This window comes from Morus notabilis, unplaced genomic scaffold (genome assembly GCF_000414095.1).
Source record: "Morus notabilis unplaced genomic scaffold, ASM41409v2 Scaffold74, whole genome shotgun sequence".
Taxonomy (NCBI): domain Eukaryota; kingdom Viridiplantae; phylum Streptophyta; class Magnoliopsida; order Rosales; family Moraceae; genus Morus; species Morus notabilis.
The window spans coordinates 210,262-227,913 of record NW_010359622.1 but is presented as its reverse complement, the minus strand read 5'-3'; the positions used below and the strand labels follow the sequence as shown (position 1 = coordinate 227,913).

Here is a 17,652-nt window from a genome sequence, read left to right as displayed (position 1 = left end):
GATAAACGTCGTCGTGTTAGTTTCCTTTAGGTTTTGTTCCGTTCCTTGCTTCACCATTGAAGAAGGCAAGGAAAAGCTCGTGAAGATGGAGACTGAGCCTCAATTTCAGATTGAGCTTGGCAACCTCATGGCCTTCGACCTTCATCACAACTTTCCTTCCCCTCCCTCTTCCAGGTTTTTTTTTTTTTTTTAATTTTTTTGGTTTTTATTTGTTTTTCTTTTGCTTATTTGATGTTTTTTTCACTTGTTCATTTTTATTTCTCTGTGCATATATGTAGCTTTGGTTTTGATTTCAAGAACTTTTTTTTGGTTAAGAGTTTTTTTTTTTTTTTTTTTTTGTCAACTCTCCTTGCTCCGTTGAACATTTTTTTAAACCAGTTTAAATGTTGGTGATACGAAATGTTCCTGATTCCTTTTCTAATTTTTGTTATATTTGCGATGATGGGTATTTATGAATTTACTTATTTTCCCTTTTGGTGTTTGTTGAATAATTTCTTTTTTCTTTTTGATATTTTATAATATGGCTATGACCACATTCTGAGAAATTAAATCTTTTGGTTTAAGTTTGGAGTTAAATTATATGCTGATAAAGGTTGGAACTAAAATCATCAAGTATTCTGATTTTACCAACAAATTTCCTATAAAGTAGTTTAATGTTTGGTTTTGTTTTGCCATCTGGATTTGGGTTTGGAACAAAACTTAGTAGAATAGTGTGCAACGGGAATAAAGTAGTAGTAGCTCATTGGTTGTCTTGTGAAATGTCTTATTTTTTACCTTCTTGTTTGTATGAAATAGGTAATAGCTCTTTATGCCTTGTAAAAGTACTGGCTAGTTTATTGCGAGTTTTCTAGTTTGTCACCTATTTTTACTTTAGTGTTTGCATTTTGCATATTTCTGATACTGCAGTTCTAGATTCTAGTTTAATAATGCGTGTGATTTTCTGTAAGTTGTGTGAGATTCTTGGTAACTCAATACATCCTTGTGATGCTTGTTCGGTGCTTATCTATTTAGGGACTAGGGAGATCCTTTCTTGAATTACAATCTTTATTTATATATTTATTTTTATTTCATATTCCATCAATCTTAGGGAGGAGTTGGTGAAGGAGTGCCTAAAGAGAGGAACCGAGTTAGTTCAAGCTATTGCCAATACGCTTTTCAACTTACCTTCTACTGTGGATGTAGATGGTCCCCTAGTCAAGTTGCCTCTCCCAACGACTCGGTTGCCTAGGGAGAAGCCCGTAAGTTGCGCTGCTATTTAGTATTGTCTCACATACCAATTTTTTATAGTCTTAAGATATCATCCGAGTACATGTAGTTAAATATGATAGCTTCTCCATATAGGTGCTTAAATTTGTATTTTCATCTTTTGATTGAATAACTTATTTTCTGTTTCTTGTTAAAAGAGAGGTGCTTAAATCTTGTATTAAATTAGACCTTCTAAAATACATATTTATCTGTCTAAACTAATAACTCTCGATGGAAATGGGGGTTAAAGGTTAATGCGGGCTCCATTTTTGTATTTCCCTGTTCTTCAAATGTGCAAATTTTTTAAGTTACCATCATGTTTTTACAAGATGCCCGAGCCCAAGTTTATCCCACTGAAACTTGATTTTGAGTCTCATGGAACTATATGCTAAGAACATTGATATTGAAGAAAGGTTGAGGACGGAAAAATGATCCATGGTCATAAAATCTTGTTATTAGGCCTCGTTGGTTCAAAACGTGGTGGGTTGAACTTTGAACTTTTGTGGTTTGAAATGGAAAGTTTTACAAAAGTGGTTTTAATTTTGAACTTTTGGTTCAAAACAATGAAAACAAGGAGGGGTAAACTTTGAATTGGGAGGTTTTTTTGGTATAAAACATCAAATCACGGGTTTGAACTTTGAACCAAGCCTAAAAAATATTTGCCAAATGCTGGTTCATTTGAACTTTTTGGTTCAAATTATTTGCAGCTATTTGCTGAACGGGCTCTTAGACTAAGAGTAGGTTCGAAATCATGTAAGGGGCAAGGTTTTAAAAGGCGGAATTGGGCCTCGAGGCGTTTTGCCTTTACGAGGTGAGGCGTAAGCCTCAAAAAATGCCTATAAAAAATTTAGGAAAAAAAAATAATACTGACCAAAACTAAATCCATACTTAATAATCATTAAAAACAAGAAATTTAACCAAACATCCACATAAAGAGAAGTCTATTTCACTACTAGAAGCGTAAAAAAGACTAAAAAATTATCAAACCCTAATATCACAAGGTTCATAATGCAATTCTAAAGGCCTAATCTCCCAACTCATCAATCATCATCACTACTAAGAGAAGAAGAAGAGTGTTTGCCCGTGCGAGGAAGAAGAAGGAGGAGGAGGAGAGACGGCTGTGCAAGTGGCTGGCTGCTTCTTTTGTTATTAGGGTTTTCCTTAGTCATTAAGGGCCTAGGTACTTTGGACTTTTTAAAACTTTTGGGCCAGCATGTTAAAATAACCCACCAGAAGAGGACGCCTCACTAACCACCTGAGGCGCCACTCAAAGGCGTGCGCCTCAAGTGGCTAAGGTGCACGCCTCAACACCTACCCTGTAAGGCGTAGGAGTTGAGGCGCTTTTCCAGCGCCTCGCCACGAGGCGCGCCTCAAGGCATGCGCCTCTGGCGCTTTTTAAAACCATGGAAAGGGGTTTGACTTTTGTTTTGACTCCCCCCTGATGTCATATTGTAATTGTTGTTTCGTTTTTTATATTTAAGCACAGAACTGAACTGCCTATCTTGTTTCTTATTCTATACAGCTACCAAAGCCTAAGCCTCCAACAAAATGGGAAGTATTTGCAAAAGCCAGAGGTTAGTGTCATTTACTGTTGTCCGCTGATTGTATATTGATATATGGCCAAGGGGCCTTCCTTTCCCGATAAATGCAATAAAAGCTCTAGTTGAAATTTGTTAGATTTAGGCTCTTGGGCCTTTAGATCATAAATCTATGCAGATTTAATATCTATTTGATATTGCAGCTTGAAGATATTTGTATGTTTGTTAATTTGAGTTTTATTTGCAGGTATAAAGAATCGAAAGAAGGATAAGATTGTTTACGATGAGCAGACTGGTACTTGGAAACGCCGTTACGGTTATGATCGTGCAAATGATGAAGATAAAGTACCAATAATCGATGCAAAGATTACTGATGGTAAGTCAAGTCCCCCATAACCAACCCACCCACCCACCCCCTAACCCCCACCTCTTTCATGGACCTTTGACTTGTAAAAATACTGCAGTATGTTGATATGTTATATCAACAATCATTCTAAATGAGTGATGCTTGCAATTTCTGCAGAACCAGGGGAAGATCCTTTTGCTAAAAAACGCGCAGACAAAAAGAAAAAAATTGAAAAGCAAGAGAAAAATAGGTCGCAGAATCTGAAAGAAGCGGCCAAAGCTGGTGCTTTGCCAAGGTTTAATCCTTCTATTACTTCTTCGCATGATCAAATTTATGATTAATTTTACTTGGAGGCTGTCTTTTTAAGCTTTTGACTTTTCTCCTTATTTTTTAAAGAAAAAAATATAATATTTTCTTCATATTTCTGTCGATGCCTTTACTAAATTCTTTACTTGTTCATATTGATCTGAAATTCAATTTTATTCAAATGTGGAAAATGTCTTTTCCATTTTAAATTTTTTCTTGAAAGGACAAAACTGCTTGCAAGTCACCAGAGGGCTGCTTATTATTGTTATTATTAGTATTATTATTAATATTATTTTCATTTTCTTAAATTCTTTGAATAAAAGAAAATCACAACTCTTATTGGCGTGGTGTGTGAGAACTAAAAATTTAGGGATATATGCACAGATACATGAATTTACTCACATACAGAAATAGGAAAAAGTAATCAATGGAGTCCTTAACAATAAACTTTTTTGTGCAGCCATGTTCAATTAGCTGCTACAGCTTTGCCTATAACCGGAAGCCAGGTTGTACCCAAGAAGGTTACGAAAGAGGAACTCGGGAATGTGGCTGGAATGGCAGCAACCTCAACAGCTAGCGGGGGAAAGTTTGACAAGAAACTGCCAGGTGAAAAGCCCGCTAAACACAAAGGAAAATATCGCAAGGTCGGTACACCCGTCCTATCATGTACACGCTTTGATATGTATGTTTGTTTTTCTTTCTCATTTTATGCTTAATTTGGTTTTTGTTATTTGTTTCAGTTTCTACCGGTTGTAGAAGGAAAAGGGATGGGCTCACAAGAGAGAGCGCAAACAGAGAAAGTCCTGAACAAGCTATTCTCTAAGAATTCCCATGAGATGCTCAACGTTAACAAGGTTCGATTCTTTTTCTATCGCGGTTTATTCATCTTTTCTTGGTCATGTTGAATTTTCCTCTCATTTGATTATTTAAAAAACAGGCGGTCAACATGTACAATGTGAAGAAAGAGAAGAAACGGAAAAATAAAGAAGGCAAATCTTCACCAAGCTCAAGCAAGTTGAAACCAAAGAAGACACTTAAGAAGAAACCATTAAATAAGGGTTCTTCAAAGAAAGGCAAGGCTAAGTGAAGCTAGTTTATAGTAACAACAGGTGTAACCTTGTACAATTTTGGGACACGCTTAGATTACCTGAAGGAAGCTGGTTCTTTTTGTTTTTTTTCCTATTTTCTTTAAAGCAAAAAATTATTTTCAGTCTATTAGTTTCTCAGTGCGCGTGCACATACTTAAATTCGGTGACAAGTCAAGGGATGACCTAACCAATGTCTTATGCAAATGATATAGGCGTATGCTCTGATCGTCATTTGAAATTTCAGTTTCTTCCTCTAACGATGTCCTCATGTAAGTGTTCTGTTCAAATTACAACATCTATTTTATCAATTTGGGGGCACTCAAATATTTTGTTAAATTCGGGGGACATAAAAAATTTAGAGTTACTTTCCAAACTTGAAAAGTTCAGGGTGTATCTGGAGAAGTGGGGCCATTAGGCTATGCATAAATCTCCAATTTGGTCTCAAATCATTCCAATAAGATGAAAATTGACATCCTTTGCTTTTTCCCTAGTGAATGTAACACACTCTTTCAATGGGTATGAGAATCAAAATGCATTCCAAGTCACTTTCCTAGTAGGTCTTGGTTCAACTCAGTCCATTGAAGTAGTCAAGTTGCCTTTAATTTGTTAGAGAAGTACTATTATTGCATTTTTTATTACTTTCTTTTTCACTTTATGCATTTACTGTTTGACACGTGGACTTTAATAACATGATACATTATTATTTAAACAGAAAATAGGATAATGGAGTTCACATGTCAAAAAGTGGAGGCAGAGAGTGATAAAGAGTAACAAAAAAAGTGATGTTAGCACTTCTTAATTTATTAATCTGTGGTGATAAAAGAGCTCCTCAAAAGAATGCAAGAAAAAAAGATCTCATTTTGTCTCTTGCACAAAATCATTTTGGAGAACCCTCTTGGGCAAAGTTCACATGAGGTTAACGACAAAATATCCGTTTTATCTCATTCTTGTGGCTCCAATTGCCAAAGTAGTGCTTAACTAAAAGGAGAAAATTTCTAACCTAACAATCTATGAATTGGATATTTTCGTCTGATTTTCAAGTCTACGACAATGCTAAAACTACCACTCATTCAGCATATTTGCTTTCTCAAATATGTGTAATGTACACGTATGACAATTGGCATATCTAAAGACTTCTAAAAATTGGTGCCATTTTCAGCCTCAAAATACTAGCTCGCAAAAACTATCAAAAAAATGTTGCTCAACTTTCAACCACTTGAGCCTTAAGAAAGTAGCTTCTAATTGGCACTTTGTCATACCCAAGAGGGAAAAAAAGGGAGCAAAAGTATGCAGAAAGCATAACTTTGAAGATTATGCCATCCCTTCTCTACTCTTCAATGACTCCGGAGAGAGAGAGATAGAGAGAGAGAGGGATGGAGAAATAGAGGGTGTTTTGTGGCTTTATTCGTCATGACCATGTGGTAATCTCTTTGTTTATATAATATATTTTGTACCCTCGTATTCTATTTTCTATTCTAGTAGGTTTTATGTGCTCATATTCCGCAAAGATTCTTTGTTTTCCATAGTTCATTGCCGTCCAAACAAAGGGATTCTTGGCTTAAACTTTATATGATTATGCAGACTAAAAGTTGTTCTGAATAGATTGGGAACCGAAGAAAATAGCTCGATTTCAAGCTTGGGACTAATGGGTAGAAGAAAATCTACAGATGTTGAACATGGGAACAAAGATGTAACATTCTCTAGCTGTGTGATTAACATTCATCAATTGAGTTCTGATGAGAGGAGTTACAGCACCGGTGGCTTATTCGCAAGCGTTGGTCAAGTGGGAATGGAATTCGGGATTTCACTAAATCCTCAAAATCCCAGTGGCAGCAGAGTGAAACTTCCAAATGCCAAGTCATACATGAAGTATGTCACTATTCATGAATCCGGTTATCAAATTAGACTGGCGCCGGAGTTGGAGAGAGGAAAAGCATTGGAAGTTGGAGAAGAGAAGGTGACGGTGAAAAGAAAGAAAGGAGATGGCCTGAAACTGAGAATGAAGATTGGGAATGACTCACTAAGGAGATTGATGAGTGGAGGCATCGCAGGCGCGGTGTCACGCAGTGCAGTTGCACCGTTGGAGACAATAAAGACGCATTTGATGGTGGGAAGCTGCGGACAATCCGCGGCTGAAGTGTTCCAATCTATCATGAAAACTGAAGGATGGAAAGGCTTGTATAGAGGCAACCTGGTTAATGTGATTAGAGTTGCGCCAAACAAGGCAATTGAGGTGTGAATTCAAGACTCTTTATCTATTTGTGTACTTGGATGATATTGCCATATTAACATATTTGAATGTTTACTCCTGACTAGATGATTCATTTGACCAAAACCTCCTTTTCTATGTCACTTTTGTTCCATCGCTTAATATTCTTTTTATTGTTAATCCTTGTCAAAAACTAACCAACTTGCTATACTCACCTGGGATTTCTTTGAGCAGTATAATAACCATTGTAGCTTGCAATATATATATATATATATGTGTGTGTGTGTGTGTGTACATATACATCTATATATATATATATATATATATATATATATATATATTCAAAATCTAATTTGAGTGGTTTCTCTGTGCAGTTATTTGCGTATGATACGGTTAAGAAGTACTTGACTCCAAAACTCGGAGAAAACAACAAAATCCTTGTCCCTGCCTCATTGATTGCTGGCGCTGTTGCTGGATTCAGCTCAACTTTCTGTACTTACCCACTTGAGCTGCTAAAAACCAGACTAACCGTCCAAGTAAGCTCTTGATCAGTCCCAAAACTGCAAATTTTACCAATTTTATATCCCTCCAAAATCATCACTGATCCTTGTCATGCCGTTTTCAGAGAGGAGTGTACAAGAACTCATTACACGCTTTAATGAAGATCGCCGGAGAGGAGGGAGCTGCGGAGCTATATAGAGGACTAATCCCAAGTCTGATTGGAGTAATCCCTTATGCTGCCACCAACTATTTTGCTTACGACACACTGAGAAAAGCTTACAAGAAAGCCTTCAATCAGGATGAAATTGGAAATGTGACCACCCTCTTGATGGGTTCAGCTGCTGCTGTGGTTTCAAGTTGTGCAACTTTCCCACTCGAGGTGGCACGGAAGCAAATTCAGGCTGGAGCTTTCAGCGGGAGGCAGTACAAGAACATGCTTCACGCGCTTGTGAGCATACTCGAAAGGGAAGGAATTCCGGGCCTGTATAGAGGATTAGGACCTAGCTGCATGAAGTTGGTGCCTGCTGCTGGGATATCTTTCATGTGCTATGAGGCATGCAAGAGGGTAATGATAGAGAAAAAAGAGCTAGTGTAAATGTAATACCAAAATAAGCACATTTTTTATTTATTTACGCACTTCTTGATTTATGAGAAAGGTTGGATCTTGAGTTGATATGTCAATTTAGATGTCAATACAGTGCTGGTGAAAAGTTCTGTTTTGGTTTTACATTGGTAAGAAATGGAGTTATTTGTTGATGAAACCGTTTCAATTGTCGAGGATCCAAACTTTGTTAAGAATTTTGTGTCCATATAATGAATAAATGTAGTTAATATAATGGTCCAAGAGCTTATATGCGAATTAACCAAGTATCTAGCTATAAAATATTGAAAAAATATGACCAGATACGGAATCAAATCCCCAGTTTTGAGCTAGTAAATATGGCCTCCATTTATTATCCTCTATCCTAGTATGAGAATCACAATTTTGCGAATCCCCTAACAATAACTTGTAATTTTCCAAGAAACAAAATTCGAAAGAGCTATTTATGTGAATATTTTTCCTCATATTTTCGTGCAATAGACATTTAGGGCCCGTTCGGTTCGCTAATTCGAGTTTTTAATTCGAGTTGAGATGTGATGTTGTGTGAGAGCTTTTTACTGTAACAAAAAAGTTAGATGTGACTGTTTCTAAGAGCTTTTTACTGTAGCAAAACTCGAATTCTAAACTCGAATCAGCGAAATGAACGAGATTTTAAACTCCATACATAACTTCCGAATTTATTTCCCTAACGATTAGTAATGAACTGCTCAGGAGAAAGGATGTGAATTGATAATGTCCCACGTTTTCTATGATCATATTTTGGCAGGCAAAAAATAAAATGAATCATGACACGTCCATAAATCACAAAGATTATTAACCAAGAATATGAAAAAGGTAGAACCAAGAATATGAAAAAGGTAACATAAAATACCAGCATACACCGAATCAAAAGCCAAAGCTAATATCACAAAATTTGATCTCGACTAGAAAAGTGACTTTGAATCTAAGCTCCTAAAAATGTTTATCAAGATCGTGTGGGCAACAATTACTCAAAGCCTACACCTATAATCAACAGCAAAGAATAATAAAGATCTCTCATAATAAACAAGCAAAACCACAGACTAAAAAACCACCACACTTCAATTCTGCTCTTCACCCTCTGCAGCTTCCCTTTCCTCCGCAGCAGCCGCCATCAGCTCGTCGAAATTTTCAGTCTTTCCCAACACTATCTCAATCTGCGGGTGAAATAAATCAACACCAATGTATCATAAGAGGTCAAATGTTATAAATAATGTTGAGAAAAGAAGCAGGACACAACCTGTCTATAACATATCAATATGAAAAAATTAGTTAACACATAGACAACACCATTACATACACGTAGAGACTAGCAAAATTAGCTACTGATTCTACATTTTTTCAGACTATGTTACAAAACCCCAATATGATGCAACAAAGAGAGGAAAATGTATACAATCATCATTCAATAACAAAGAAATTTTTAATAATTCCCAACATTTAACCATGAAACCGCATGGTCGACTGTATGATGTATGAAATGAATGAAATATATTCACATTGCATCATCAATTACCTTAGCCTTTTGGATTGGTCGACCTCTTGAGTCATCTTTCATGTCAACAGTTGAGGTCATTATCTCTGGGGGAAAAAAAATTGCAGTTAACATCTTTTAGGATCAATAGCCGTCAGTTCAATAAGGAAAAAGAGATAGAAGCAGCCCAAAAAAAAAGCTCACTTTTCTCAACAGCTAATCCATTATTTTTCAGAATTTCAGCAACAGTGACAACCGTGGCAATAGCTGCAAAAGTGCAAAGATAACAAACACATCACCGAATTAGCCTCCATGGTTTTTATATTTTATAGAAAAGAAAACCGAGAAAAAGAAGACGTATCACATATGCTCCATATAATTCAAGCTTGAAGAAAGCTAGTAATGATTAAGAAAAAGCAACAACAGTTTCATTTAAACAATATTCCTAGAGAAACAGAATTGACCCAGAAGGGTAAAAATAACTGGTCCTAAGGAAAAAAAATAAATAAAGAACTACCTAAAACCAAAGCACTATATTCATATTAAGCATCAAAAAGATCCCAACCCTGGCTCTATGAAAATTTCATTTTATTTTTTAAATGAAAATCTGGTTCTATGAAGATTACACGAAGCAACTTATGTCTCAATTGGATAAAACAACAAACTTTTAACTGATTTATTCTAACAAAAATAAATCACAAGAGGTGATTATAATAAAAGAGAATAAAAGTAAGAAAATTACCCATTCCAAGAGCAGAAAGCTCAACCTCATTGTGTTGTTGCATATACCTCTGCACATACCAATTTCATATAAATCAGTCAAAAGAAAGAACTAAATGAATGTGTGTGTGTGTGTCTATATATATATATTACATACATATATATATATAGAGAGAGAGGGAGAGAGAGAGAGAGAGAAGCGTTACCTTGGCGAGATTGACGTAGAAAAACAAGGGCTTTTTGGTGTTGGAGACTTGAATCCGGTTCTTCTTGTAGGTATCACCTGATCCAATGTTAATGGCGTTCACTCCCTCCGTGATTTCTTCCATTGTCGTCACCTTAATCGAAAACGAGAATCCGAAAATTCTAAAACCCTAACCCTATATCTATTTGTCCCTCTCTCCGCCTGATGAAGAGAATAGTAGAAACAGAACGCGGAGCTTTCAACCAATATGAATGGGCCTGATTCGTTCTAAGCCCATATCTCACACCGACTCGGGTGCCTGTGCCATCCCTTGACTTTTGGGCTTCCTTCGGACTTAAATCGAGGCCAATCTTGATAAATATTTCTTTATATAGAAAGATTTTTATTTTTTATTTTTAATTTATAATTTTTAATTAAATAATTACACTAATAATAAAAAGATATTTATAAAAATTTAGATATTTATATTTATTCAAACATGATAAAAATTGGGATAAAGAAGTAAATAGCATAATTGATAAAGTAATTGGTAAATTATAACATATTATTTTTAACATAGTAAATTATAGCATAATTTGATATTTTAAATTTTAAACATTATTAAAAACCTAAAAATACCCATAAACCTCATTTTCCACCTCACTCCTCCCCTTAAACATCTATTTTTTTTTAAAAAAAAATAGTAAGTTATAGCATATTTTTTTAAAATAGGTAGATTATAGTCAAGTCCACCATGTGATCGTAGACCATTTTTAGCAACTTGTGACCGTTTAACACTGTATTTACTGGTAAATACCGTATTTTAGCATTTAATGCCATATTTACCTAAAAAATTGACCACCGACTCCGACGATCGTTTAACGCTATATTTACTGGTAAATATTGTATTTACCAATAAATACCGTATTTACTAGTAAATATCATATTTATCTAAAAATCCGGCCATTGACTCTGGTGACCATTTAACATTGTATTTACCAGTAAATATTGTATTTATTAGTAAATATCACATTTATCCAAAAATTCAGACATCGATTTTGGCGACCGTTTAACACTGTATTTACTAATAAATACCGTATTTACCAGTAAATACTGTTTTTTATCAGTAAATACTGTATTTACCAGTAAATATTATATTTATCTAAAAATTTGACCACCGACTTTGGTGACCTTTTAACACTGTATTTACTGATAAATACTGTATTTACTAGTAAATATCATATTTATATGAAAATCTGACCACCGACTCCGATGATTGTTTAACATTGTATTTAAAGGTAAATACCATATATACAATTTTTATTCAAAAATTCAGCGACAAACTCCGGCAACTAGTAAATACCATATTTATCGATAAATACCATATTTCTTTGAAAACTTCAGCGGCCGACTCCGGTGACTAGTAAATATTATATTTACCAATAAATATTATATTCACTAATAAATATAGTATTTACCAGATTGAGAATTGGATTCAATGAAGCATTTACTGGTAAATACAATATTTATCAAGTTACAAAAAATCACAGATCTCATTTTACAAATAAAACCATCAAAGCCTCAAATATCAGAAACTACAAAATCACAAAAAAAATTCCAAAAAAAAAAACTCATATCTCAGAATCACAAAAATAAGAAAAAAATATAAAAATCACATTTCAGATTAACGACAAGCATCAGATCGGCGTTCGCCCGATCTGTGCTATTCCTTCCCGGGCAGAAATTTCAAGAAGCGAATGAGGGTTATTTCGCAAGTGTGATTGCTGTCTAGATTTGTTCACGATGACGCATCGAACATGGCTTCGATCTTCTTCTCCAACAATGTTTTGCAAAATCAGTCTAACTGGATCTGTTTACGATCAGTATGGTTTGCGTTCTCAAACAAATGGAGTTTGTAACATATTCGATCTCAGCCACGGCGCTCGCTAGATCTGATGATGATCGCTATCAGAGTACATCAACATTTGAGAAATATGACGGCGGAGGAGTAGAGAGTCGCAGAGGAGAAAGGGTCGCGGAGTAGAGAGAGATCTTTGGTTCAAGCGCTTCCACCTCATCATCTGCTTCACAATTGGACACATCGTCTTCGGTTAATTTGCCCCAGCATGTCCAAAACTGGTTGAACAACCTCTACGTCGAGCAATGCAACATGTTCGACAACTAGTAGATCATGATCGAAGTCATGCGCTCAATGAATCCTAACATCAACTTCTTGCCAGTTAACCGTTCCCAACCGTTGGTTCCTCTGCCGCCTAAGCGAAACGGAGAAGGCGAGGATGCAGACGACAATTCTATTAATTTAGGACATCGAAATATCTGTTTTTGTTTTTCTTATTATCAATACTTTTTAGTATTTCTTGACTAATTTACTTTTTAAGACTTATTTTATTATTGTGTTGACTATTTTATATTAATCTTTTATTAATAAATATCAATTTTATTGTTAAATTTTCTTCTAATTTATATATTTAATAATTAATATTATTAGGAAAGTATGGTAAGAAAAACATTTTTTGTGACTACTAATCTAAAATGTCGTCGCAAATAGTCCACATTACTAGCGACAACACTTTGAAGCCTATGGCCGCAAAAGGTTTTAAAAACTTTTGCGACGACATATGTCATCGCAAATAAGTTAGGACACATCATCATCAACGACATGTTCGACGGAACATTCGTGACGACTTATTTGTGACGATCGTCGTCGCTAATGTATTAGTGATGACATCTCAAAACTATATCATTGCAAATATATTATTTACGTCTAATTGTTTGCGATGACTAATTTGCGACGAAATGTTGTCGCAAATATAATATTTCTGACGTCAATATTATTATTTGCGATGACATTACGTCGTCACAAATAAGCTTTTTTGTTGTTGTGAAGGTCGTGGTGGAGAGAGAGCCGAGCGAAGGGGACTAAGGAGAAAGAGTCATGGAGAGGAGAGATAGTCGCGGAGGGGAAGGGGATGAGAGAGAGAGAGAGAGAGAGAGAGAGAGAGAGAGAGAGAGAGAGAGAGAGAGAGAGAGAGAAGTCGCGAGATAGGGAGAGAGAAAATGAGAAGAGAAAAAAGAAAGAGAAAAAAATCTTAAGGGTGAATTTGGAAAACAAAGGGGTTCTTTTGCATTTTTGAGTTAGGGTGACTTGAGTGATGATCTTGAGTTGAGTTTGAGTTATAACTTGAGTTGAAATTGTAACTTGATTTTGTATTTGGATGTGCACATTTGAGTTATGATTTGAATTGAGAATCTTTTTGAGTTTGTGTTTGGGTGGGTCAAAACTTAAATTTGTATTTAGATAGTATTTTAATAAAAACTCAATGGTGATGAAAAATTTTAATAGGGGAGTGATGTTTTATTCGTCTTTTTGTTGTGAATGCATAGAAAAAAAAATCATCTCAATCAGAATTAAACGAAAAAGTTATTGCATTTTTAAGAATAGAAAAAATATTGTTCATTAATTTGAGTTCGAGTTTATGAACTCGAGTTGAAGAGGAAACTTACTCAAGTTTAGCCTCAAACTCAAGTTCAAACTCAAATTTTACAAAATAACATGAACATGAATAAAGTTGTAACTTGAGTTCAAACTTTTTTTGAGTTTTGTTGCAAAAGAACAACCCCAAACTATTTAAAATTAATGATAGGCTATAATTTACTAAGTTTGATATATTATGCTATATGCTTCAAAAGTACTTATAAAATATGTTATATCATGTATTTTCCCTTTGGAGAAAATTTTATAGAAGTATTACAAAATGATTAGTTTTAAGAATATGTCTTCAATTTAATACTATTGTTAATATGTTTATTTTATGGTTATTGAGATAATATTATTCTAAATATATTCTTTTTGTATGGGTGGTTATAGATGGTTAATAAAAGATAAAAATGTCATTACAGTTTATTTTACAGATTTATATACAAATATGAGAACTTGTAGACATCCATTTTCTAATCTCCTGCTGAGCATATATGTAATTTAAGTCAATTTTCCAATTAATGTTGACCCTCTTGAGATTCTATTTGGCGATCCACCGCAACAAGATAACGGGTTAGTTACTTAATTGAATGTTATTTTTATGGTTTTTTTTATAAAATTTTATTTTACTCACTTTCAATTTATATTTTGTGCATCTAATTTTTTTTTCATTTATGTTTTTGTTGTTTATAGTGGAGATTGTGGGATGTATATCGTCAAGTATACAGAATGCTTAATGGAAGACACCCCACCCCGTTCACTTGTTTGGAGGAGATTCCCATTATATTTTTCCGACAAAAAATGGCAGTTGAGCTCTTCAACCATGGATTTCGCAATATTAAATACGAATATGATAGTGATGATAACATGGGAGACAAGCCGCCAAAAATGCATATGATGGAAAATCCTGAGAATATTATTCATATAGAAGACTTTGACAACTAGTTTACTTGTTGGATTTTAAGCTTTCATCTTTGATATTTTTATGTTAATTATAAGTAGTTTAACTATTAGAACTTATTCTAGAGATATTATGACAATAGTTAATGGAATGACAACTCTTTTGGCATATGTGTTTTGTTGAAATTTTAGTTTTGAAAGCATGTCCACACGGTAGCTTATCTTGCTCAAATTGATGGCACGTGCACATCATGTCCTTCATGTTTACTGCCCATTTCTTGTTATTCTGATCATAAACTTGGAATATGTCATCATTTGTTGTCTTGGCCTGCAAGAAAATTGATAATAATCAAACAGATTATAATCAGGCATTTGATAGATTACTTTATGTGGTATCACTTTTTAACATATTTTTATTCAGCAAAATCAGGAATAATTATGCCCTCGTTTCGTTCGTTCGCTAGTTTGAATTTTATTGGTCTGAGCTTTTTAATTTAAACAAAAAAATTCAAACTGTATGGTTTAAAGTGTAGTTTGAATTGATGTTTGGATGTATAGTTAACGTTTTATTTTAAATAGCGAATAAAATTTGAATTTGTGTTTGACAGGTGTGAAAAACAGAAAGAGTGAGCACTTTTTACTGTTAAAAAAATGTTTGAATGGTTAAACTTAAGAGGAGAGCTAAACTCTGTGGGCCCTTTAACCTAATTTAAACGGGGAATGTAATTCAAACTGCATGTTTACTAAATGTCGGTTCAAATTAGGCTCATTGTTCAAACTAAGTTGAACTGAACTAAACAAGTGAAACAAACATGGCCTATGTTTTGACAAAATACATTCAGGAAATAATTGACCAAATTAATAATACAAGTTTACTAAATTACTTACTGTGAATGTTGATGACACTGGAAAGCGCTCCCACAACTCGTCGACTTCTTTGGCAAGCTTGGTGGATGTTCCTCTTGCTTTTGTTATTCTTTCAAAAAACCAGTGTTGAAGAACCGATCTCAGCCACTAACAATATTGCCATGGGCATTTTTTTTTTTCCCTTGTTGTTCATTGACTCCACTATATTTAATGTCATTACTATATCGGTGTTGGAGAATATGCTCTAACCCCTTCTTGAGTCCCACTTTTTCAAGATAAGGTCAGATCTCATGATGCACTACTTTATCTATTTGGCTCATGTGGAATTCAAAGTCCTGTTTGTCGCCATCCAAGCTCCTTTGAAGTTGTGTCCTATTAATTTTGATATTTTGACCAAAAAGGTGATAGTTGCAATATCCTAGATACGCCTTTGAAAAGAAATTTGTTGCTGTTTTGTGTATGCTTTTATGTCGATCCGAAAAAATTCACGTATTCTCTCTCTTTCTTTATGTGATTTACTTAACTTGTGAAGATGTATTCCCACGTTTTATCATCCTCGATGGCAAAGGCCAATGAAAAAAACAAGTTCTAATCAACGTGCCCCAATAGCCATCAACAAGATTAATCATTCAATATCTGCATTATAGCTCTCTCTTAATATGTTTTTGTATTCTAAAATCCTTCACATTGCGGTAGTTTGGTAGCCATATTATGTTGATTAAGTTATTATAATTGAAGTATAAGTTTTAATTTACAACGTTGTTTACTTAGTATATTGTTGATTTTGGAGTTGATTTTTTTTTTTTTTTTTGAAAATGAATTTTGGAGTTGATTTTATTATCATGATATACGTGATTTGTAGTTTTGAATCATTAAATATTGAAGCTACTAGATATTTCAATTATTTATTAGTAGTAATTCAGTGTATGGATCTTTATGTTGTTTTTTTATCTGAGCATTATTTTCATTATATTACAATTTAAGGACTTATAAATTCATATTGCCCGTTTATATGACACGATAATATTTTTTAAAAATAATTATTACACACTTCACGAAAAAATATGTTGCTTTCTAAAAATTATTATGCCCTATTTTTCCCCCCCTTTTTTTTTTTTGCAAAAGAATAGGAATATGGATGGAATCCAATTTTTCTAAATAATTCCTTTTGTTTTACAAGAACTCTATAACGAAGGCGTTTCTAAATAATTCCAATTTTTCTAAATAATAAGAAAAGTATGGCGCGAATATATAATACGCGTACTAGAATGGACGTGTGAAAATATGCGTTTTAGTTTTTTTAATATATTTTTTTATGCGTTTTGCTAAAGGTAAAATAAAGAAAAAAAAATGAAAATCAGGACGTGCAGAAGAAATATAATTACCAAAAAAAAAACTAAGAAATATCTTTTCATTGTTTTTCAAAAATAAGAAAAAGGACACAAACCTTGAAGTTTTATTTTATCCTTATTTTTGCTGAAAAAACCTTGGAAGTTTTAAATGATACAGAGGTAAGAGGGAAACACTTTAATCCTCACTAAAAAAATAAGTTCTTCTTCATATTAATTTTTTAACAGGCAATATAATTTTGAGTTCTTGTAGTACATACTTCTTAAAAGTTGTAGGTCTACTATCACCTTGGAAATTAGAAAAAATAATTCTACACCTTAGATGTGCATTTCTATATTAATGTATTAGTTTTCAATTATTTCGGGACAAACGAGTGTGTTACAAGGGGCAATAAAGGCTATTAGGCAAATAACGTAATAAGACAAAGGTGAGACAACACACTGAGAAGAAAAAAGGAAAAGAATAATTCGCTCAGAAGGCCAAAAAAAAAAAAAAAAAAGCAAAAGAACAAAAAAAAAATTGTAGGAAAAAATTATTGAGATACTACTGTTCTACTGATTTACTGGTAATCCTTGTATTTAGCGGTCGCAACCGAATTTAATTTTAAGAAATTATATATATATATATATATTTATTTATTTTAAGATAGGTGTAACAAGTAAAACGAGAATAGATTAAGGATGTGTATAAAAAGTAGAATTGAATCTGATTTAATTGTAGACACTTTTTAAAATTTTAACAAAGATGTAATAAGTAGAATGCAGGGTGGTTTAAAAATATGTACGTGAAAGTTAAAAAAAAAAAAA

The 17,652-nt window shown here is 33.8% G+C and overlaps 3 protein-coding genes across 3 annotated transcripts; 2 read left to right on the top strand and 1 right to left on the bottom strand.

The window, feature by feature from the left end:
* Positions 1-4,778, top strand: LOC21405206 (ribosome biogenesis regulatory protein homolog). The gene is made up of 8 exons (XM_024163531.1): positions 1-174; positions 1,088-1,238; positions 2,768-2,819; positions 3,031-3,159; positions 3,307-3,424; positions 3,896-4,079; positions 4,176-4,289; positions 4,373-4,778. Exons 1-8 carry the CDS (start codon positions 86-88, stop codon positions 4,520-4,522), a joined length of 987 nt encoding a protein of 328 aa, XP_024019299.1. The 5' UTR covers positions 1-85; the 3' UTR covers positions 4,523-4,778.
* Positions 4,779-5,729: 951 nt separating this feature from the next.
* On the top strand, positions 5,730-7,888 carry LOC112090974 (adenine nucleotide transporter BT1, chloroplastic/mitochondrial-like). Its single transcript, XM_024163535.1, has 4 exons — positions 5,730-5,944; positions 6,105-6,756; positions 7,107-7,268; positions 7,358-7,888. The coding sequence occupies exons 2-4, from the start codon at positions 6,169-6,171 to the stop codon at positions 7,826-7,828; spliced, it is 1,221 nt and encodes a 406-aa protein (XP_024019303.1). The 5' UTR covers positions 5,730-5,944; positions 6,105-6,168; the 3' UTR covers positions 7,829-7,888.
* A 795-nt stretch (positions 7,889-8,683) lies between these two features.
* On the bottom strand, positions 8,684-10,480 carry LOC21405205 (uncharacterized protein At2g34160). The gene is made up of 5 exons (XM_010094930.2): positions 10,253-10,480; positions 10,069-10,117; positions 9,531-9,593; positions 9,369-9,433; positions 8,684-9,009 (listed from the first exon to the last, which is right to left on the bottom strand). The coding sequence occupies exons 1-5, from the start codon at positions 10,373-10,375 to the stop codon at positions 8,914-8,916; spliced, it is 396 nt and encodes a 131-aa protein (XP_010093232.1). The 5' UTR covers positions 10,376-10,480; the 3' UTR covers positions 8,684-8,913.
* Positions 10,481-17,652: the final 7,172 nt, after the last annotated feature.

What these genes read in the sequence shown, in the direction of transcription:
- LOC21405205 (XM_010094930.2), bottom strand. Translation starts at nt 10,375, where the DNA reads ATGGAAGAAATCACGGAGGGAGTGAACGCCATTAACATTGGATCAGGT. An exon ending in TCTACGTCAATCTCGCCAAG is followed by an intron (nt 10,118 to 10,252) that starts GTAACGCTTCTC and finishes TGGTATGTGCAG; the next exon opens with AGGTATATGCAACAACACAA. An exon ending in GACCAATCCAAAAGGCTAAG is followed by an intron (nt 9,010 to 9,368) that starts GTAATTGATGAT and finishes TTTCACCCGCAG; the next exon opens with ATTGAGATAGTGTTGGGAAA.
- LOC112090974 (XM_024163535.1), top strand. Translation starts at nt 6,169, where the DNA reads ATGGGTAGAAGAAAATCTACAGATGTTGAACATGGGAACAAAGATGTA. An exon ending in CGCCAAACAAGGCAATTGAG is followed by an intron (nt 6,757 to 7,106) that starts GTGTGAATTCAA and finishes TTCTCTGTGCAG; the next exon opens with TTATTTGCGTATGATACGGT. An exon ending in AAACCAGACTAACCGTCCAA is followed by an intron (nt 7,269 to 7,357) that starts GTAAGCTCTTGA and finishes TGCCGTTTTCAG; the next exon opens with AGAGGAGTGTACAAGAACTC.
- LOC21405206 (XM_024163531.1), top strand. Translation starts at nt 86, where the DNA reads ATGGAGACTGAGCCTCAATTTCAGATTGAGCTTGGCAACCTCATGGCC. An exon ending in CCTTCCCCTCCCTCTTCCAG is followed by an intron (nt 175 to 1,087) that starts GTTTTTTTTTTT and finishes CATCAATCTTAG; the next exon opens with GGAGGAGTTGGTGAAGGAGT. An exon ending in AGTATTTGCAAAAGCCAGAG is followed by an intron (nt 2,820 to 3,030) that starts GTTAGTGTCATT and finishes TTTTATTTGCAG; the next exon opens with GTATAAAGAATCGAAAGAAG.